Below are 23,899 nucleotides of genomic sequence, written 5' to 3' on the forward strand. Positions count from 1 at the left end.
TGCTTAAGTGTCATCAAGAATATAGAATGATACATTTTCATGCAAAATATTACACACTTTACAGTGCTATAGCATTTGAGTGCAACAACAGATTTGTTTCGGTAACACTCTTTACCTTATAACCCTAAGTATAAGAAAAACACAATTGTAAATCGTAATAAAAACGTGTGTATATAAACATAGGAACACATATACTCTCATGGTTAGCTACAAAATACTCAAAATTGTAATGCTATTTGAGAGAATGCTTATGTACAATTTTATTTCTGTTTTAACCTGGTGTTGATTTAAGTAGCAATCCAGTTCTTAAGGTTTTGCTTCTGATATCAGTGCTATCTGTATAACCAAGCCATTATGACATATTGTATTCACATGTGAATCATTGCTTCTTATCTCATCTTTAACTTGAGACTATGATTTATTTACACGTGCATGTGCACACTTTTTTTTTCTAATGACAATGAAAGATATGGAGGGAGATTCATAATGCCTTTCTGCATTGTTACACTTTTTGAAATGTGTTTAATAAAATTGAATCAGTCATGGAATAGAGTCTGAGTATTTTGTTATGTAAGGTCAACTGTTTACCTGTAGTCACACCATACCAATTTCTTTGGATCCTTTGTTGTTGTCTGAGTTTTTCCATAATTTCACTGTTACATTCTTAGTTGCCAGAATAAAATCATTGCAAGGATGCGGGTATTACTGGAAAATCTGGATGCTGTTCCAAGAAGGATGATAGCTGTTTGAAGAGGGAGTTGTATACCTGTAATTGTAAATGATCCTTCACCTTACAAGAGACCAAATATTTAATATATAGAGGCAGAATTGTTGTAGATGTATAAATGTGACCACCAAGTTGCTTCTTCCCTGGTACAAGTTGGTCAAGGAGGACTTTAAATGAAGCTGAATTTGTGTGCTATTTCATAGAAGTGAAAGCATCAACTTGTTTTCTTAACTGTTCTAATCACACATTTTTACATATATTCCCAAATTTTCTTACAGTCATGTTCTGTAACAGTAATTTGCAAATCATTTTGCCATTTGTAAGATACAGCTTTTTCTTTTAGAAGATTATCTCTTTGAGAGTTATGTCCAAGCAAGAAAGTCTTTTAAATGTATATCTTCCAAAATAATTAATGCTGTTTGGCTTTTTTGGGGCCTATTAAATTGTAACTTCTTTGAATGCTTAGTTAGGTAATTAAGACACAAGGAATGAAAATTATTCATTGGTTGTTCAGTCACGTTAAGTATTTCCTAAAGAGAGAAACTTGTCAACAGAGAGTACCTACAATGTTTATATAATCTTTAACTTGAAAGTGTTCCTTTAAAAATATTTCTGTACTGATTGCCCCCTCTTGCCTGGTGAATGGTGATATTTGGCATGTATTTCTGGGCCTATTTCAGGTTTTTCTTTTAGCACTGCAAGTCGACTTTTAATTGATACAGTGTATTTTACTAGTCTATATTAGACTGCGTAGATTGTACAGATTCGGGATTTTTTGTAATGACTTGTCCCGCAGGATTATTCCTTTTTCTCTCCACTCCCCTGCACCCTTTCCATCTCTTGAATATTATAACCAAAGAAGCCAGTGGCTATGTTATCATAGGCAGTTTCTTACCAGTTGTAATTCCTATATTTTCCATGTCAGATTGTTTCCAAATTGAAGGATGAAATTACTCTGATGGAGAGAGAACACAGTGACCTGCGGTTGCACATTGCAAGAACAGATTGGTGGTGTGAAAATCTTGGCATGTGGAAAGCCTTCATAAATACAGGCGAGGTATGTTTTTGCTGTGTTTTTATCCTCTGGTTCTGTTCAAATTCTCAGTGTATAAAGAAAAAGAAATGCTTACGTTCATTTTGTCAGAGTGTATTTAAAACAACCTCATCAAGCTCTCTCCTCCCACCCCCACCCCCCCCCCCCGCCATTCACAAAGATGTCTTATCCTTCAGCTCTGTTGTTCAGGAGCTATAGGAACATCTGTAAATATATCAGTGGGTTCAGGCATCGGATAAAGCGGTATGGCATCTAAGGAACACCCTTGTGCTTCAACAATGAGCAGATTGAGATCTGTGCCTTGTAATCTTATGATGCTAACTGACTGAGATACAGTGCTGTTATTGGCATGCATGGTATTGGGGTTCCCCTGAGACCTCTTCTACTCAGTTCCCAAAGAACTCAGTTGGAGTCCAGTCTCATCACTCAGTTTCCTTTATCTGGCATACAGCAAAGCTACAATGAGTTGATCAGATTCAACAGTAGGGCGTAGGTATAGGGGGTGTACCACACATCCAACGCAGACTTCTTCCTTCATACACATTTTCACATTACATTGCATTTACTATACATTGCATCACATGTTTTGGGTTTGACTTGGTCACTTTGTAGGAACCAATCCCTGTAGAGCGTGTTCTGTCCATTCATCATCCATGTACAACTTACTCTTTACCTCATCTTATGTTCCAGGATTATCTTGTCCATTGTAAATGGCTCCTTGGGTGTTTCACCCTTATCCTAACTAGTACAGACGTTCTTTTTCCAGTCTGCTGATCCATTTACTTATCCTAGGTAGCACAAATACTCTGTTTTCAGCATGCTAATCAGTGTACCTCCCTACTCCTGTCTTCCAAGAAATGAGGCCTTTCCCATGTGTAATTACTTATGTCACGCCAGGCCTATATTCCTACACATAGAAGAGTCAATATTTGCACTTGGTATATTTCATATTATGATCTTCTATACCAATTAAGTTTTAAGGGACTGTTTGAGATACTGGATGAGGAGTAAGAAAGCCAACTTACAAGGTGAAATACTCAAAGGGAATTTCTGAAGTAGTTTATGTCACCTGGTGAACCTTAGAGGAAAGTATTCTTCGAGTCGTGGAGTGTCCTGATGGATGCTCCACTGCAAGCATTTGTGACTCCGCATGCCCGGTTGTTCATGAGATGTTTGCAGACGTGGCTCATGTCCTGGTACAGATCTGAGTGTTCCTTGTTTTGAAGAAGATGACTCAACCTACCCAACTTTTGTTTGAGGACTACAGACACGCAAAGTTATGGAATGAATTCTTGCAACTTGTGCAATTCAACCCATAAAGTTATTGATTGGACAATGAAAGATAAGAAGTGTGGAATCTCTCTTATTCCTTTACATGTATTAGGTAGTAGACAAGAAGCATTTGTTACAAAGGGGGTGTTGTCCAGTATTAGTCATACTTACCTCATCAGACCAATACATAGATCCTCCTTGAGCGTTTCCTCTGTAACAAAACTTTATGCCTGAACTTTAAAAGTGTTTGTAAACCCTACTATTTTTCTTTACTCTTTTAAAAATCTGTTTCTCACTAAATAAAGAAGATTGTTTTCTGAATCTCAGGGACGCTTACATGCACACTGAGACTATTTCTTAGTCACAGCATACATCTTGTGTAGTAGAGATGCAGCAATTCTAGTTGCTATTAAAGCTAAGTCAGCTCTGTGTGCATTGATGCTGTGGTTATTGCTACACTCCCTGAAAGTAAGTAGGTAAGTGTGTTTGCATGTGTGTGTGTCTTCATAGATTCTAAGCTAAAAGGGACCATTGTGCTCAAAATACTCCAGTTGAGGCCTAATCAGCGTGGAGTAGAGTGGAAGAATTACTTCTCGTGTCTTGCTTACAAGGAAGTGTTCACATTTATAGAGTGACTCAGTAGCACAATTTACAGGACCAATTCTATATTGACTTAAGGGAAGTAAAGGCTAATTAGATCTCTGTAGGATTCTCTTCCCATGCTAGTAATAAAATGTGTTCCTTAAAATATATTTCTAAATAAATAAGTGCAAATAATTTTCATGGTGTAAAAACACAATGAACTTGGGAATGAATTGCTATTGCATTTACTTGGTTATGTCTTAGGTTCCTGTAAATTAATGATAGCTCTCTTTGGAACAAAACCACAGGCAGCTGTTCAAGTGGATATTAGATCTAACATGTTAAACATGGTGTATCATTTTGTTAAACTGAACAGTTAGTGTACTGCATTCTGTTTTCTTTCTGTTTTGTATTGCTGTAGGTGAGATGACCTAGCTCTTTTATACTAACGAATACTGTACTAGAATAATTAGTGTCTTCTTGCCAGCTTCGCTGTCCAGGTCTCTTAAATTCTTGTTTCATTTTATTCAGGATTTCTAAGTTATAGCATTAACATGTACAGCTAAAATCCTGACCTGGCAAGTCAGTAATGCCTAGCACCCAAAGAGGTAGTTGTCTACAGCGGGGTTGCAAACAGGTGTCAAGGGTCACGACTACCCTTCTCTTCCCTTCCCTTTTTACTGAATGGGTAGGGTGTTCTGGCCTGATCCCAGTTAAATAGGAGGAGCGGGTTCTGGGTGTGGTCCCAGTATGATAACGGGAGTCCCAGTATAGAACTGGTTGAGAGCCAATGACCTAAATGAATAAGTTGTAAGGACCAGTAGACTAGGCAATTAGGTGCATGTTGAAACCTGAATTGTATTTTATTTATACAGCACTGTGATTGAATGGAAAGGCTGGGGAAAGTCTTGAAGTTGCAGTTCTTCCAAGCAAAGATTTAGTGAATAATTCTAAAGTTTTCTAGCTGTAGAGAATAGATCAGTTCAGAGGACCTAAATAGTCAGCACCATTTCCTTCTCTATAACACTGATTGTTGCTTATCTCAGTTTTTGGTGTGATGGCAAGATGTGTTTTAGAAAGAGAATTAGTTTATAACTCATTCTAATGTAGTCTGAAGTCAAATTGTACAATCCTTATTGCAGAGAGTCTTAGTGAAGGCAGAGGTTACTGTATTGCTGTATAGAGTGACTCACTGGGAAAGGAAATAGTCTGTGACTGTACAGTTTTCAAACTGAAACCTAAATAAGCAATATATAAAATTCTAAATGGATTTGTGTGACAATAAAAAAAATGCAAAATCTAAGCCCTATTTGTAGTAGAACTTGACTTGCATATGTCAATTTTTAAGGTTTATATTTATCAGAAAAGCATGTAGCTGTATGAAATAAAAATATAATCATTGCAAATGTTGCAGTCTGCAGATGTTGTTTCAAAACAAGCTGTCCTGATAAAATTGTCTTTGGAGACAAAAAATTTTGGGTGTTTTGTAGAAACCGAGAGGAGGATTTAATGTAATTGGTAGTAGAAAAACAGTAACCCTACATGAGCGAGACTTGCAATTACACTTCATATAACACTCTTAAAACACATCCTCAGCTGTTGTCAATTGGCATAGCTCCACAACGGAGTGGAGCTGCACTGATTTACACCAGCTTACTGCAGCTTAGGGCCATAACTTGTTTTGTGCAATAATTGGTTCCTGTTGACTTTATAACACTTCTTTATACGTTTGTAGATATTATACCTCTTTTAGGTCCTCTCTTCAGTCGATTTGAACATACCATTTTCTAAACGATTTCCTCTTTTTCATTACTCTCCTCTGAACTCTTGGTAATGTTTACTAATATGGTGCCTGAATTGAAGCCCGCACTGCAGCTGAGATGTACCCTCTTTTGTAAGAAATGGGTACATTCATGCCCAGAGGCATGTGTAGAAGAGAGAGATTCTTGCCCTTTGTGGAGTAGGTGCTCAATGATAGACCATACCCTCTGAAATAATGAATTTTTGCATTGTCCTGAGGCTGCCATATAACTTGTCATAGGAGGAGAATTAAACATCTGAAACCATCTAAATCTCTTGAGTATGGAGTACTGAGTCAGTCCTCTTCTCCATAGCTAACTGTGTAACGTGAATAACTCTTATTTAAGCCAATGACTCTGGGTTGATAAAGGTATGAGTAGGGTATGTCATAAAAGGAGCTGTGGAGTTCAGCCTTAGACCTAATTCTGAGAGTACCCTGCCATTCTCAATGAATTCTCAAAACTATGCCATCACTGTGGTATCTGAACACAGCCTTCAAGCTTCCAGGTTCTAATTGTAGGACAAAGATTCAAAATAATATTAATATTATAGCAAAAACCATGAAAGGGTGGGGAATTTCGTTTCCTTATCGTGTTTTTCTAGCTTGTTTTAGGATTCATTATTTCTGATGGGTTTTGTAAATATAAAAAACAGATTAACAAAGAAAACCATAAAAGTGAGAACACTACAGGTGAAGGTAAATTTGCATTTAAAATGAGAAGTCCGGTATTCTAGTCATAGCTCACTTCTATCCATTTGTGGTTCCATTTCAATGGGAGTTTGATGTAAACTCTTACATATAGAGAGAGTCCCGTGAAAATTGTGTTGCCCATTTTCTAGGTAATATGCTAGTCCAAAATAGCAAATGTACACGTACTTCAAACGATCATAACTTCCCTTTGCTCAAAAAGAGATTATGAAAGCTGTCAAATATTTCATATGGGTGACTGTAGTAAACTTTAAACTTATGTCTCCATTTAATAATTATTCTCCCTATGCAGAACCATGTGAATAATAACTTGAAAATAGAATGAAGGCCAATTTTAGAAGACCTAGCTTTAAAATTTCCCCCCTGCTTTGAGTATATTCTAAAAGGTCACCAAGAAGGAATAATTAAAGTAAAGGTAGAGATAATTTCTCCATGGATCACTACCCGCTGGTAATTTTATTCAGATGTGCCTGAACCTCTGCAAGTGATTAGTCTTTTGAAAAATGTGTAATACAGAATAGTCACTAATAATGATCACTTACCATGAGCCCCTCCATCTCTGATCTCCCAACCCTCATAAATCCATGTCAAGGCACAAATCCAGGCTCTGCCAGACCAAGGAAGAAAAAGTCTGCGTAGTTCGACTCTCACAGAAAACACCCTGCCACCAGTTTCTTCTTCTTTGCATCACAGGAGTTTCAGATCAAACACCTCTGCTGTTCTCAAACATGGAAGCCTGGCATGGGAAAGAAAGGTAGTTCCTTGGGTAGCTCCTTGGGTAGCTATGTTTGAAACCATGTAGGGTTTTATAAATTAAAACTAGCACCTTGAACTTTATCTGGAAATTCATTGGGAGCCACTGAAATGCTCAGTTACTGGGGTTGTACACATTCGGCACTAGGCTGAGTTCCTTAATGGTCCTGTGTGCAGCCCCAGGAAGAGCGTGTTACAACAAGAAGTAAGTTTATAAGGAGACATTTTAATGAAATGTCACTTACAGTGATGGTATATCGACTGTTAGAATTGCCTGCCACTAGCATAAATAGACATGACCAGACTTTTACAACCCTCCCAGTGGATGTTGTCATCATCTGAATTTTATGGTTTATCCTGACTGTAACTGAATTAGTTAGAAAGTACCTTCTGAGCAAGCAAAATTGCCTAAAAAGCCAAAACAAACCCATGCCTGTACGTTGGAAATATTGATTTCATTAGGGGTTTATTTAGTAAGGAAAGGGCCTCCTACTTTAGCTGTTTGTCTTGTTTTGCTCTGTTAATCCATTTGCCCGTCTTCTGAAGAAAACTATATTGTAATGGGGAGAAAGGGTGATGTTTTGGTTGAGACATGAGATTAGGATCTTAAAGATCTGAGTTTGATCCTTGGCATTGCCACAGACCACCTCTATATTCTTGAGAAGGGCTTTTAACCTAACTTTGCCTCAGTTTCCCTCATCTGATAACACATACTTCACATATCTATTGTAAGTTTTCATTCATTGATAGTTGTAAAGGATGTGAGATCCTCCAATGGGAGGCAGCTATACATGTGTGAAAAGTACTCTCAAACGCAAGTAATGAATGGAGAAGTGAAATGACAGCCTGATAACCCCTGCTAGGACAGGCATCATCTTAAGGATTGCTATGGCTTGTGTATATGGATATCTATATCTCAAGAGAAGACAAGGTTGAAAAGAGAGACTATGAAGAATATGAAACTAATCAAGAAAATTCTAAGAAAATAAAGTACTGGTAAGCAATAGGAGAGGTCACTGTTTTTTTTTAAATGGAATTGAGCCTGAATGCAGAGACTCTGGTTATTGAAACAATGTGAGAGCAAGTCCCCCAGTTCCTCCCTTCTGTCTCTGCACAGAAAGGTTTTTTAATAACATTAGAGTGATAGCAGTGACCCATGGAGCAGCAATATGGTGCTTAGGAAAGAAGGCAGAGCAGAAGTTAAAACCTGTACAGTAAAATATGGGAGGATGCATACCTGTCACCACACAGAAAGAGAGAGAAAGGAGACCAATCTAACATGAAAAAAACTTTGAAAATTGTAAAAGCCAAATGACTGTGTCCCAAGAAGAGATTTAAAATGGATTCTGTTGATGTAGGAGGTGTTGCAAGGCAGTCAGTGAAGAAGATGAATGTATTAACGGGGGGAAATTGCAGGACCCACAGTATCCTGATCAGATTTAGTCTAATAAGCCAAAGTTTGGTATGAGGCCTTTATGCTAAAGCAGAGAGAATGAAACGGTGGCGAGAATCATGAATCTGTAGGCAAGTTAATTTTTTTAACGTTTTGCTATCTATTTACTGTCTCAGTAATATACATTCCCTCCCCACCCCCAAGGTTGTAGAAGAAAATGGGGAACAAGTGCCATGCTACTTTGTCATGGTGAGTTTACAAGAAGTTGGTGGAGCTGAAGCGAAGAACTGGAGAGTTCCCAGAAAGCTCAGTGAGTTTCAGAATTTACACCGAAAACTCAGTGAGGTAGGAATACTTTTTTGTGTGAGTGGGGTTTTTATCTTTTAAAATACTAGATACACATTCAGAAGAAAAACCAGTACTTAAAATAAAGTGACCATTGCCACCTCTAATCTATGTGAAAAATAAAGAAAATAGCTTAAATATGAAACCTTTGTTTAGAAAGTAAAACAAGCCGTTTCTATTGTAAGCAAAAACTGTATCAAAGTTTGGTGGAAATGAGTTTATAAACCTCTGGTGTTGGGCTCCAAAGGTGAGTTTATTAGCTTCTTGATTCACAAGTACTTTTTGATGGCTAATTTACTGAAGCAACAGGACAAAGACTTTGTGGAGATAGCTGCTTAAAATGGACAACAGGAGACTGATTGTTTTCAGAAATGAAGTGGGTAGGCAAGAGTGCATACAGACTGCCATTTTGGAATGGGGAAATTAAGGGGGGGGGAGAAATCTTAGTGGAAGGGGCCTGGAGTCTTTTTGGGGTTCCCTCCATATGTTTCAGTAGCAAACTTGTGGAGGGAATTACTCTGCTGCAGTTTATTTAATCTGAAATGAAAGGTGGAAAGAAAAATGGAAGAGGCTTAATTTGAGGAAAATTTGAATCCCACCACTTTCACCTTTGTCACCCTTTTTTGCTTTAATTACAGTCTTCCTTCAAACTTTTTATCTCCTTACCAATTTAATTGGATTTCTATGACACACTTGCTGCTTCCCAATGTCTCAGCTGGCCTTTGTGTCTTATGCTTTATGACTAATTGACACTGTTCGTGGCAAGATTGGTTTTCCGTCTCCGCCTCTTCTCCTTTTCTTCCTCTCTCTTTTTTATCTATTGTCCTGCTTCGTCTAACTCATTGTCTGCTACTCCTTCTTTATAACAGGCCATCCTTATTCCATATTGTTTCCTGGTCAAGAATATAGCATGCCCTCTCTCTGTAGCATACACTGTCTGTCCAGCCCTGCCCTCTTTTTTATGTCTAGTTATATTAAAATGCACTTTCCATTTGCTTAAAACAGTGGTTTTCAACCTGTGGTCCACTGACCCTTTTGGGGGTCTGCTATGTCAAATGCCATGCCCAGCACGTTAACTGAATTCTGTTCAGTCAGTTTCAGTCTTACCCTTCTATGGTAGGGGGTCTGTGAACCACAGATTGAATTTCCAAAGGGGCCTGCACCTCCATTTGAAATGTTTTAGGGGTCCGCAAATGAAAAAAAGTTGAAAACCATTGGCCTAAAACATCTAAATATTCCAGAAACTGGTTATTCCTCATTACTGTATTTTCAGACCAGCTGCTGTTTACAGCCTCTTGCCCTTTTGGACCCAGGTTTCTTTCTAGCAGCCAATTTTTGCACTTGTTGACAGATTGCAAAAAAAGTTTGTACTTGGCCTTTTCTTGTTTAATAATGAATTGTATTTGCTGAGCTGATCCTGTGTCCTAGTGGCTTCTGCTCTGTATTGCCATATGAGCCCGTTTTGAGTTCTAGGCTTGGTCTCTGGCTCCCAAGGCAAGTGAGGGCTTGAAGCACTAGGAGGGACAGCCCTTTGGGAAAGAAAATGCCTCATTTTATTCTGAAGCAACTCTTTTATTCGACATAGGATTGGTAGTGATGGAGCTCCAAAGGAAGAGTTCCTAACCTGTTACCTATGGGTGGCCAAGGGAAGGAGTTCTCAGAACACTCAGAGGGGTGTGGAAGGGAGAGGAAAATTAGGGGATGTCCTTGCGTCTCCATTTATACCCATATCCCTTTCTGCCTTTTTGCTGTATGTGTGTATTAAAAATGTGATGGAATAATCGTTTTGTCCTTTCTCTGCTCAGTGTTTTCCATCATTAAAGAAAGTTCAGTTGCCTTCTCTCAGTAAGCTGCCCTTCAAATCTGTAGATCAGAAATTCATGGAAAAGTCCAAGAACCAGTTAAATAGCTTCTTACAGGTAAGAAAACAAAGATTGTATGCTCTTAAACATTCTATTAATTGTGGAGTCAAAAGGCAAACTGGCTGCCCCTGTTCTGTGCTGCTGGGCTCTGGAATCCACAGTAGCTTGTCTGTATAAGTGTGAGACACATTTTCTCCCAATCTTTAGGAAAAAATCCTATCTTTGTGTCTTTAGTACTGTTCTACAAGCGCTGTTTAGAACAGTTGTCACCAACTGGTCAATCGCCATCGACCAGTCAATCCTAGAGGATCTCCCAGTCAGTTGCGATCTCCGGCAGTGTAGCGTGGCAGCTGCTGAGGCACACTCCCTACCCCGGACCCACGCCGCTCCTGGAAGCTGCCAGTGCGGCTCTGAGGGCGGGGGGTCTCTGTGCACTGCTCCTGCCTGCAAACACCACCCCCACAGCTACCATTGGCCGGGAGAGCTGTGGGGGCGGTGCTTGCAGAGAGGGGCAACGTGCAGAGCCATATACCTCCCACCCCTCCCAGGGGCCGCAGGGGCGCATTGGCATCTTCTGGGAGCAGTGTGGGGCCGAGGTACGCAGGGAGCCTGCTGTAGCTTCACTGCGCCCACTGCTGATCGGGAGCCACCGGAGGTAATTGCTGCCTGGTGGGAGGCCACACTCCAACCCCCAGCCCTGACCCCCCTCCCAGAGCCAGCACCCTATACTCCCTCCTTCACCCCAACAGTCTGCCCCAGCCTGGAGCCCCTTCCTGCACTTCTATCCCAGGCTCAGCCCAAAGCCCCCTCCCACACTGTGAACCCCTCAGCCCCAGCCCAGAGCCTGCGCCCCCTCCCGAACCCCAACCTCCTACTCCAGCCCTGTGAAAGTGAGTGAGGGTGGGGGAGAGCGAACTACGGAGAGGGGGGGATAGAGTGAGCGGGGCGGGGCTTTGGGAAAGGGGCAGGGCCTCGGGGAAGGGGCAGAGTAGATCCTGGGTTGCCCTTGGATTCAAAAAGTGATCTTGGGCATAAAAAGGTTGGAGACCACTGGTTTAGAAGGTCGTGCTGCAGTCACTGCTCCTCCTACCACAGGTGTGAACTTTCCAAAGCGCCATTGTGGGTGCTCGACCCCTGGCTGGGCCCAAGGCCCCGCCCCCACTCCACCCCTTTCCCCAAAGCCCCACCCCTGCTGTGCCTCTTCCTGCCCAATTCCACCTCCTTCCCTGAGCGTGCTGCGTCTTCGTTCCTGCCCCCGCCCCCTCATACCACAAAACAGCTGTTTGCGACGGGTGGGAGGCGCTGGGAGAGGGGAGGAAGCGCTGATCTGTGGGTCCTGCCAGTGGGCGGGAGGCACTGCAGGGGTGGGAGGGGAGCTGATGGGGGGCTGCCGGTGGGTGCTCAGCACCCACCATTTTTTCCCCGTGGGTGCTCCAGCCCCGGAGCACCCATGGAGTCGGCACCTATGCCTCCTACTCTGGGAGGACCAGGGAGAACTCACACCACTCATTCTTTTGTGACTTTCTGAAAGTCTGTAGTTCAGACAGTCATTATGTTCTTTTCTCTTGGAGAGATCTCAACGGGTAGTTGCGGGCAATCGCCCCCTTCCCAAAGAGCTCTCAAGTGTGCAGTGCCACAAGGAGTCATTCTGTTACCTCTCCTGTTCAATGCGTGTATAGGACTGTTAGGAGAGCTAATAAGGGTGCATGGGGTTCAGTATTTTCACTGCGCCGCTGACATCCAACTGTATGCCTCTTTCTCTTCTGATGTAGTTCAGCACCTCAGCCAGTGTCTAGCTGAGACTAGGGCAAGGCTGAGAGCAAGCTGGCTGATGCTGAACCCAGCTAAGGCAGAGCTGACGATGGTGGGTTGGGGGAAGCAGCTGGAGGAGATGGCAGAGGTAATATCGGCCCCTTTGGTTGAGGGAGTATGTGTGACATTGGTGAATAGTGCTCACATCTCATGGGCGATGTGTGATGCCAAGAACCTGTTTGAAGATCATATTACAGTGGTGACCCAGTCAGCTTTTTACCATCTGTATCTGGCTGGGAGGTTACGACCTTTTTTTTCTGATGTGTACCTTGCCACTTGTACCCATGCTTGTGCCACCTCAAGATTAGACTATTGTAATGTGGTCTACATGGACTACACCTTACAACCATTCAGAGGCTGAAGCTGGTGCAGAATGTATGTGCTTGCTTAGTGAGCGGGACACCTCACTGGGAGCACGTGACCCCAGTGCTTTGGGATTTGCTTGGCTGCCTATTGGTCTCCAGGTGAAGCTTAAGGCATTGGTCATGATCTGTAGACTATCAAGCCCTAAATGGCCTGGGACTGGCCTAGCTGAGGGTCCACCTCTCCCTGTGTCCTTCTGCCACAGCTGTGGTCAGCAGCGCACTTGAGGTGGTCCTCTTTGTTATAAAAGGTGGGGGTTGCTGGCAGGGCATTCTCTGCTGGGGATCCAGGACTCTGGAACTTGCTCCCTCATTTGGTTCTATGGAACTTGAATTTGGTGACCTGCAAAAGACACCTCTTGAACAGGGTCTCAGAAGGAGGCTGAAGGTGTGCTTTTTAGATGTTGAAGGGAATAGGTGGTTGGCTGGCCAAATTCCTGTGGAATTGATTTCAGTGCTGCTGAGTTTTAATTTGATAGTATGTATTGTATGATTATGTAATTATATTAGATTGCCTAGAGCCTTAGCTAGGCATCATTATTATTTTAAATCTAAATAAATGAATAAAAGTTATGGTTTAGATAGGACAACCTTTAAAGTGGCTGTGTTTTGCCCCAAAAGGTGAAATTGTATTTGGCCTCCAGTAGCAACAAACAGGAGACATTATACAATTTACAGATACAGCAGTAGGGGTTTTCAGGGCCACCTGGGTTTAACATTGCTGTTTGTTTAAAGCAGACTGTTTAACAATTAAGAAAAACTGTTCTAGATTCTGAAGTTCAGAGACTAATAGGCCACCTCTAAGTCAGGAAAAATGAAACTAGCGTATTCATTGATATGAAAAGTAAATTGTTTGATTTTAGAGTAATCTTTTTCCTAGACAGCTTTTGTTTGTTTTCCAGCTACTATAATACAACCAAACATTGCTGTAAATCAGCAAGGTATATTTCCCTCAGGAAGTGAAATAATTGTATGTATGTTCTCTTTCAAAAGTAGAATGTTGCTGAAGTGGAACTGAGCACCATTAATATTCAATGTACTTTTTTTTAAACTGGGGATAGGATTTCAAACCCTGAATGTTTGCCATTTCATTGCTGTGCTTTTCAAAGGCATCATTAAAAAGTAGCAGAAATGTATTGAAATATGAAACTCAATTAGATTATTCATATCTAACTGCTATTTCTTGGGTGCTGTACTACCCTTAAATAAACACTTCAGATTTTAAGCATCAAACTTTAAGACTTTCTTTTTTCCCCTTCTGTGTCCTCTTGTCCCTTTCTGTTTCCTGCTGTTCTAGATTCCCTTCACTCCCAGCTGCTCATGGTCAGGTGCCCCATCCTCCATCCCAATAACCTTTCCTGCAAACCATCCTTTATGTCAGTGTCTGAGGAACCCCCTTTATTTGGTGCTGCTTCTCTGGTGCTCAGAAACCAATCCTGTTTATCTGCATCTTCCTTCTGCTCCAGATTCCCTCTTTCCACACCCACAGACCAGGCAAAGCAGCTAGTTTTGTGCAGGTTTCCCTGCAGATGAAATAAATTAGGTAGAGAAAGTATAGTTTCAGGCAATCAAAAATCTGCAGATTCTAGTTTCCAGTGAAAAATAAAAATGACACTTGGGCATGACTACAGGGGAGAGCTTAGTGGATGGGCAATTTATAGCAGTGCCTAGTTGGGAAAGAATTACTGGCAATAATCTGTGAAAATCAAAGCACATGCAAAGCCTTGACAGAAGGGAAAGCTATTATCATAATTTCACTGTAACTATGGGTATTGTATGAAAAGTGACTATGTAAAAACAGTTCCTCCTTACTCAACAAATATGCTCCCTGTGTATTTCCTCTGTGTGTCTCATATTTGCATATTTTACTGTCTAAAATGTACTACTTTTTACTATTAAATAACTACAGAGCCAAGATAGGATTCTGTTCTGGGTCATACATCATTTTACCAGCATTGTTACCAATGAACTTAATACTCCTCTCACTTATACTGGAGTATATCAGGAGTAAATCCATTGTAACCATTGGTATATTACCAGCGTGAGAGCCGAGTCAGTCCTTGCGTTTAAGTCTTCATTGGAGGAGAGGGGGTGATGTACAAGCCCAAAAGAATACATCTTGAGTTTCAGATCCCATGTTGAGCTTGTGGCACTGGCATCTCTCTAGTGGTATATCAGTTTGATCTCAGAGTGATTGTGAGACCATAAGCTTGGAACTCCACAGTGCCATTTTTATAGTCCTTTTAATTTTCCGCTTTTAAATAAATAATGTTTTAAAACCAATTCAGACACTCCCCTTATTCACTAATGCTAGTCTCACTGTGCACCTGATTAGTGTATTAATCAGCAATACCGAAGAGTCTGTTGCACCTTATTGCTTAAATAATTCATATTTAATTGATATGTTGTGAATAGTCTTCATTCTGTTTTCTCCACAGAAGCTGCTTTCTGATGAAAGACTATGTCAGAGCGAAGCACTTTATGCCTTTCTGAGCCCTTCCCCTGAGCACCTCAAAGTTATTGATGTGCAAGGAAAGAAATCTGCTTTTTCACTCTCATCATTTCTGGAAAGACTTCCTGGTGATTTCTTTTCTCATCAAGAGGTGAGTGGTAGAAAAGTAATTTTCCTAGATTTAATTATTTGTCCAATATAAGCTGCTAATACAACACTTTTGAATGGTAGTTAATATTAGAGGGTGTTTGCGAAGATGCTGTTCAGTTTACTGTAAGCAAGTCAATGGTGAGATATTAAAGCTCTCTACTAAATTTAATGCAGTTTGCTAATAAAACATGTTTTATCCAGTGATGAGCTACCAAAATCTTAACAACGGGTTCCCTCCTCACCCCACAAGGGGGTCATTGCCCCCCCCCAGGACCCCTGCCCCATCCACCCCCTCCCCTGTCCCCTGACTGCCCCCAGAACCGGACAGGAGGGTCTCATGGGCCACCGTAGTGAGTGCCCACCCCGCCCCTAAGAGCCAGAGGCACCTGCCGGGGGCCAAAGTGGGGAGTCCCGGAGGTGCTTACCTGGGGCAGCTCCCAGGAAGCATCCGGCAGGCTCCTCTGGCTCCTAGGGCGAGGGAGCATAGCTATGGGGGAGCAGGGGGAGCGGCCACTCCCCCACTGATCAAATAAAAAGTGGCGCCTTAGGCGCCGACTTCCTGGGTGCTCCGGGGCTGGATCACCCACGGGGAAAATTTGGTAGGTGCAGAGCACCCACCGGCAGCTCCCCACCCCACGCCCAGCCCCAACTCACCTCCACTCTGCCTCCACCCCTGAACGCACCGCCCCACTCTGCTTCTCCGCCCCCTCCCCCGGCTTCCCGCGAATCAGCTGTTCGGCGGGAAGCCTGGGAGGGCTGAGAAGCAGGTGGCGGCATCCCGCTCAGGCCGAGGGTGGCGGAGGTGAGCTGGGGTGGGGAGCGGTTCCCCTGTGTGCCCCCTCCAGGTTACCTGCTGTGGCGCGGGCGGCCCTCCTCGCGCCCCCCCATCCCAGCTCACCTCCGCCTCCCTGGGCCTGAGCGGGAAGCCGCCACTTGCTTCTCAGCCTGCCCCAACTTCCCACACGAACAGCTGATTTGTGGGAAGCCTGGGGAGGTGGAGAAGCAGAGCGGGGCGGCGCGTTCAGGGGAGGAGGCGGAGGTGGAGCGGAGGTGAGGTGAGCTGGGGCTGGGGGTGGGGCGGGGAGCTGCCGGTGGGTGCTCAGCACCCACCAAATTTTCCCCTTGGGTGTTCCAGGGCTGGAGCACCCATGGAGTTGGCACTTAAGGTGCCACTTTTGGCCGGTTAAATTTAGAAGCCCTTTTAGAAAGCCGTCGCGGAACAACTGGTTCTAAAGGGGCTTCTAAATTTAATAATCGGTTCTAGCGAACCAGTGCGAACCGGTTCCAGCTCACCACTGGTTTTATCTCTGTGGAAAATATATAATATAGACAAGTGTATAGACTGCATATTCCAAGTCAATGAAATGTACACAGCCTGGGACACTTTTTGCTAGCAACATTTCTGACCTTTCAAATGCTTAAATATAAAGCCTTTGTAGAGCTGTCCAGGGGTATCTCTGCTGTCTTGTGATAGTGAAACCCAGACTGGAGTGGGGAGAGGTATTCCTTTGATGCAAAGGCTTTTCTTTTGTTCTGCTTCTCCACATCCTCCATGTAATTTTTTGTATATACCTTTTATGAATGTTGTTTTCTTCTGTGTAATATTGAAATTAGACAACCAGAAATAAGAGATCCAAATTCATTGGCCCTGATCTTCCTCACCGTATGTCCCTCTTTCATACCATTCATGTAGTTCTTTTATATGTGGCAGAGAAGAGCTTAATATGTGGCTAGGGCAAAAGTTAAATATTTTTTTCTTATACCATCTTTAAATTTATTTTTGCTTCTTTCAATTTATAAATTTTATAAAATGTGCTTATACGCTCTTCAGAAAGAAATCTGATGAGGTTCAACAAGGACAAGTGCAGAGTCCTGCACTTAGGACGGAAGAATCCCATGCACCGCTACAGACTAGGGACCGAATGGCTAGGCCGCAGTTCTTCAGAAAAGGACCTAGGGGTTACAGTGGACTAGAAGCTGGATATGAGTCAACAGTGTGCCCTTGTTGCCAAGAAGGCCAATGGCATTTTAGGATATATAAGTAGGGGCATTGCCAGCAGATCGAGGGATGTGATCGTTCCCCTCTATTTGACATTGGTGAGGCCTCATCTGGAGTACTGTGTCCAGTTTTGGGCCCCACACTACAAGAAGGATGTGGAAAAATTGGAAAACGTCCAGCGGAGGACAACAAAAATGATTAGGGGACTGGAACACATGAGTTATGAGGAGAGGCTGAGGGAACTGGGATTGTTTAGTCTGCGGAAGAGAAGAATGAGGGGGGATTTGATAGCTGCTTTCAACTACCTGAAAGGGGGTTCCAAAGAGGATGGATCTAGACTGTTCTCAGTGGTAGCAGATGACAGAACAAGGAGTAATGGCCTCAAGTTGCAGTGGGGGAGGTTTAGGTTGGATATTAGGAAAAACTTTTTCACTAAAAGGGTGGTGAAACACTGGAATGCGTTACCTAGGGAGGTGGTGGAATCTCTTTCCTAAGAAGTTTTGAAGGTCAGGCTTGACAAAGCCCTGGCTGGGATGATTTAGTTGGGGATTGGTCCTGCTTTGAGCAGGGGGTTGGACTAGATGACCTCCTGAGGTCCCTTCCATCCCTGATATTCTATGATTCTATGACGGTTTTCTCCTATGTGGCTGTATTGTACTATAAATCATACAGATCATAATCTAAGCACTTAAACCCTCACTAAATGCCACTGTTACTACGTATCAACATCAATCAACAACAAATGATCTCCTCCTCCTCCCTTACACTGCTGAAGTCACCCCATCAGAAAACCGCTCGGAGAAACAGGCTTTACAATGTGCTGTGAAATTGTTAGATCCACAGACCATGGGGGGAGGAAATGCCAGAGCTCAGTGCTCCTCTTCTAAGAATGTCCTGTCTCCCCTCCTCCAGAGAAGACATCTAATGACTGTCAGTTCCTTACTTGGCAGTGTAACCCTCACTGTTCCAATGTACTCGCTTCAAAGGCTGATAGATTGGTTTGGAGGCGGAGCTGACAGACCTGCTTCTCTTGTTTCCCCCTTTTGGCTCCACCTCTGCTCCCTGATACACAGGAATGTGCAGGGAGCCCTTAGCTGGCTCTGCAATATGTGAGGGATAATGATCACTACCACTATCCTGCACAGGCTCCTCCAATCCTGCCCCCAAGCAACCAAACTGCACTCTTTCTACTGTGTGGCAGTGGAAGAGGAGCTAGGATTGTGCTGTGCACGCACTCACCAGGGCAGCTCCATGGATGCCTTTACCACAGCTTCTCTGTGCTTCAGAACAGAGCCAGAGCACTCCCTAACTTAGAATAAATACTCTGTGGGGTTGAAAAGATCAATTCGTTACCTCCAACAGTGAATGCAGGTAGGTCTGAATCTCTGAGGCAGTGGTCACTGCATAGCTAAATAGTGCCTCTGAAACCTTTGATCTTCCTGAGACCCTTCCAAATCACCACCTTCCCAAAAGGTGTAAAGTATTATTCAAGGCAAGTGGGTTCTCATACAGTAAGTTTATATACACACACACAAGATGGAAGGAGAAAGAGATTTAAGGAACAGGGGAGAAGGAAGGCAGGAACGTAACAGGAGGTTGGACTTGATGACTTATCAAGGCCCCTTCCAGCCCTCCACTTCTATGATTCTGTCTTGGTGTATCTTTTGCTTTGTCTTTTCCTCCATTTTTTTTCAGTCTCTGTTCTTTTTCCACTCCCTCATTTCTCTTCCTCTCTCATTCCCTGTTATGTTCCTGCCTTCCTTCTCCCCTGTTCCTTAAATCTCTTTCTCCTTCCATCTTGTGTGTGTGTGTATATAAACTTACTGTATGAGAACCCACTTGCCTTGAATAATACTTTACACCTTTTAGGAAGGTGGTGAAGGACCAGGCAGAGGAAAAGATGGGCTAGAGAAGGAGAAATAGAGCTCAAGAATAGGTTTGCAGAGTTGGAAAATGAAGAAGGGGCTCAGCAGGTAGTCACTGAAGGTGGAAGGGCAAGGAAGAAGAGAAGAGCGGCTAGTCCTATAGGAAAAGGGGAAGAGTTAATGGAGATTACACCAAATATGAGCCCCAGGAGGATACAGGATGGGTTAAAGAGGATTACAAGGGAGAATAGGAATGGAAAGAACTTGCAGCCAGAGGGAACAGGGGATAGACTGGAGAATAGCACCGTCACTAGGAAAAGACAGGTCTATGTGATTGGGGACTCTTTACTGAGAAGAATAGATAGGCCTGTAACCAGAGCTGATCCAGAGAATAGGAGGGTGTGCTGTCTTCCAGGTGCTAAGATATGGGATGTAGACCTGAGGTTGAAAAGGATTCTAAAGGGAGCAGGAAAGAATCCCCTAATTATCCTTCATGTGGGACCAAATGATATGGCTAGATTCTCGCTGGAAAGTATTAAGGGACACTGTGCTAGGCTGGGGAAGATGCTTAAGGAAATTGAGGCTCGGGTGATCTTTAGTGGGATTCTGCCTGTTCCTAGAGAAGGACAACAAAGGTGTGACAAGATTATGACTATCAACAGATGGCTTAGGCAGTGGTGCTATAAGGAGGGCTTTGGGATGTATGGCCACTGGGAGGCATTCATGGAGAGAGGAAAGTTCTCTCGGGATGGACTTCATCTGAGTAGGGAAGGAAATAGACTTCTAGGATGGAGGCTGGCACAATTAAGAGAGCTTTAAACTAGGAATTAGGGGGAGATGGTTGGGAGATGTCCAGGTAACCTCCACGCCAGAATTTAGCATTGAGAGGAAAGAAAATGAAGTAAGAGAGGATACAGCCGTGGGTAGGAGGAAGGGCAGTGTAGATACAAGTCTAATAGGTTATACTGGTAGTAAAATGACTGTGCCTAATAGGGTACAGAATGTGAGTGAGGCCAAACAGCAAAAAATTAAGATGTTTGTACACTAATGCGAGAAGCCTAGGTAACAAAATGGAGGAACTAGAGCTACTGGTGCAGGAAGTGAAACCAGATATTATAGGGATAACAGAAACATAGTGGAATAGTAGTCATGACTGGACTACAGGTATTGAAGGGTATGTGCTGTTTAGGAAAGACCGAAATAAAGGTAAAGGTGGTGGAGTAGCATTGTATATCAATGATGAGATAGAATGTAAAGAAATAAGAAGCGATGAAATGGATATGACTGAGTCCGTCTGGGCAAAAATTAAATTGGGCAAGAAAACCATTAGAGCCTCCCCTGGGATAGTGCTTGGGGTGTGCTATAGACTGCCGGGATCTAATTTGGATATGAATAGAGCCCTTTTTAATGTGTTCAATAAAGTAAATACTAAAGGAAACTGTGTGATCATGGGAGACTTTAACTTCCCAGATAGAGACTGGAGGACGAGTGCTAGTAATAATAATAGAGCTCAGATTTTCCTAGATGCGATAGCTGATGGATTCCTTCACCAAGTAGTTGTTGAACTGACTAGAGGGGATGCCATTTTAGATTTGGTTTTGGTGAGTAGTGAGGACCTCATAGAAGAAATGGTTGTAGGGGATAATCTTGGCTCAAGTGATCATGAGCTAATTCAGTTCAAACTGAATGGAAGGATTAATAAAAATAAATCTGCAACTAGGGTTTTTGATTTCAAAAGGGCTGACTTTCAAAAATTAAGGAAATTAGTTAGGGAAGTGGATTGGATTGAAGAATTTATGGATCTAAAGGTAGAGGGGGCCTGGGATTATTTTAAATCAAAGCTGCAGAAGCTATCGGAAGCCTGCATCCCAGGTAAGGGGAAAAAATTCATAGGCAGGAGTTGTAGACCAAGCTGGATGAGCAAGCATCTCAGAGAGGTGATTAAGAAAAAGCAGAAAGCATATAGGGAGTGGAAGAAGGGAGGGATCAGCAAGGAAAGCTACCTTATTGAGGTCAGAACATGTAGGGATAAAGTGAGACAGGCTAAAAGTCAAGTAGAGTTGGACCTTGCAAAGGGAATTAAAACCAATAGTAAAAGGTTCTATAGTCATATAAATAAGAAGAAAACAAAGAAAGAAGAAGTGGGACCGTTAAACACTGAGGATGGAGTGGAGGTCAAGGATAATCTAGACATGGCCCAATATCTAAACAAATACTTTGCCTCAGTCTTTAATAAGACTAAAGAGGATCTTAGGGATAATGGTAGCATGACAAATGGGAATGAGGATATGGAGGTAGACATTACCATATTTGAGGTAGAAGCGAAACTCAAACAGCTTAATGGGACTAAATCGGGGGGCCCAGATAATCTTCATCCAAGAATATTAAAGGAATTGGCACAAGAAATTGCAAGCCCATTAGCAAGAATTTTTAATGAATCTGTAAACTCAGGGGTTGTACCATATGATTGGAGAATTGCTAACACAGTTCCTATTTTTAAGAAAGGGAAAAAAAGTGATCTGGGTAATTATAGGCCTGTTAGTTTGACATCTGTAGTATGCAAGGTCTTGGAAAAAATTTTGAAGGAGAAGGTAGTTAAGGACATTGAAGTCAATGGTAAATGGGACAAAATACAACATGGTTTTACAAAAGGTAGATCGTGCCAAACCAACCTGATCTCCTTCTTTGAGAAAGTAACAGATTTTTTAGACAAAGGAAACGCAGTGGATCTAATTTACCTAGATTTTAGTAAGGCATTTGATACCGTGCCACATGGGGAATTATTAGTTAAATTGGATAAGATGGGGATCAATAGGAAAATTGAAAGGTGGATAAGGAATTGGTTAAAGGGGAGACTACAACAGGTCCTACTGAAAGGTGAATTGTCAGGCTGGAGGGAGGTTACCAGTGGAGTTCCTCAAAGATCGGTTTGGGGACCAATCTTATTTAATCTTTTTATTACTGACCTTGGCACAAAAAGTGGGAGTGTGCTAATAAAGTTTGCAGATGATACAAAGCTGGGAGGTATTGCCAATTTAGAGAAGGACAGGGATACCCTACAGGAGGATCTGGATGACCTTGTAAACTGGAGTAATAGTAATAGGATGAAATTTAATAGTGAGAAGTGTAAGGTCATGCATTTAGGGATTAATAACAAGACGCATCAATTAGAAGTAACGGAGGAGGAAAAGGACCTTGGAGTATTGGTTGATCATAGGATGACTATGAGCCGCCAATGTGCTATGGCTGTGAAAAAAAACTAATGCGGTCTTGGGATGCATCAGGAGAGGTACTTCCAGTAGGGATAAGGAAGTTTTAGTACCATTATACAAGGCACTGGTGAGACCTCACCTGGAATACGGTGTGCAGTTCTGGTCTCCCATGTTTAAGAAGGATGAATTCAAACTGGAACAGGTACAGAGAAGGGCTATTAGGATGATCCGAGGAATGGAAAACTTGCCTTATGAAAGGAGGCTCAGGGAGCTTGGCTTGTTTAGCCTAACTAAAAGAAAGTTGAGGGGAGATATGATTGCTCTCTATAAATATATCAGAGGGATAAATACCAGAGAGGGAGAGGAATTATTTAAGCTCAGTACCAATGTGGACACAAGAACAAATGGATATAAACTGGCCACTAGGAAATTTAGACTAGAAATTAGATGAAGGTTTTTAACCATCAGAGGAGTGAAGTTTTGGAATAGCCTTCCAAGGGAAGCAGTGGGGGCAAAAGATCTATCTGGCTTTAAGATTAAACTCGATAAGTTTATGGAGGAGATGGTATGATGGGATAACATGGTTTTGGTAATTAAGTATTCATGGTAAATAGGCCCAATGGCCTGTGATAGGCTATTAGATGGGGTGAGATCCGAGGTACCCAGGAAAGAATTTTCTGTAGTATCTGGTTGATGAATCTTGCCCATATGCTCAGGGTTTAGCTGATCACCATATTTGGGGTCGGGAAGGAATTTTCCTCCCGGGCAGATTGGAAGAGGCCCTGGAGGTTTTTCGCCTTCCTCTGTAGCATGGGGCACGGGTCACTTGCTGGAGGATTCTCTGCTCCTTGAAGTCTTTAAACTACGATTTGAGGATTTCTATAGTACAGATATAGGTGTGAGGGTTTTTTTGTAGGAGTGGTGGGTGAAATTCTGTGGCCTGCGTTGTGCAGGAGGTCAGACTAGATGATCATAATGGTCCCTTCTGACCTAAATATCTATGAATCTATGATTTGGAAGGGTCTCAGGAAGATCAAAGGCTTCAGAGGCACTATTTGCCCCATATGCTTGAGCTACTCTTATACTCCTCCTCAGCAGTTCATCCATGTTTCAACTTTTTGTAGGATTCCCTTTTGATTTTCTGGTAATTAAAGAGCTCCTGATGGAGCCATATTGGCCTCTTACTATTCTTTCTTTCTATCTTTCCTTTGCACTGGGATAGTTTGCTGTTGTGCCTTTAATATTTTCTCCTCCTGAATCCTTTTAGTCCTTAGATTTTCTTCCCCTGGGACCTTACCTACCAGTTCTCTGAGTTTGTTAAAGTCTGGTTTTTTTGAAGTCTATTTTCCATATTCTTCTTCTCTCACATCTTCCATCCTTTCCTTAGAATCATGAAACCTATCATTTCATGATCACTTTCACCCAAATTGACTTCTACCTTCAGATTTGCAACCAATTCCTTCCTGTTCATCAGAATCAAGTCTAAAATGGCTGTTTGCCTGGTTATTTCTTCCACTGTCTGAAACAAAAAGTTGTCCCCAATACACTCC

At 42.4% G+C, this 23,899-nt stretch overlaps 1 protein-coding gene across 1 annotated transcript in view; it reads left to right on the forward strand.

Annotated features, from left to right (window-relative positions):
- Window positions 1-23,899, forward strand: part of SNX25 (sorting nexin 25) — a 169,415-nt gene that overhangs the window by 133,725 nt on the left and 11,791 nt on the right. Inside the window, exons 11-14 of the mRNA XM_077815548.1 lie at window positions 1,653-1,784; window positions 8,495-8,635; window positions 10,441-10,554; window positions 15,110-15,274. Coding sequence (XP_077671674.1) covers window positions 1,653-1,784; window positions 8,495-8,635; window positions 10,441-10,554; window positions 15,110-15,274 — 552 coding nt within the window. The remainder of the gene's footprint in view (window positions 1-1,652; window positions 1,785-8,494; window positions 8,636-10,440; window positions 10,555-15,109; window positions 15,275-23,899) is intronic.

This window comes from Eretmochelys imbricata, chromosome 4 (genome assembly GCF_965152235.1).
Source record: "Eretmochelys imbricata isolate rEreImb1 chromosome 4, rEreImb1.hap1, whole genome shotgun sequence".
Lineage (NCBI taxonomy): Eukaryota > Metazoa > Chordata > Testudines > Cheloniidae > Eretmochelys > Eretmochelys imbricata.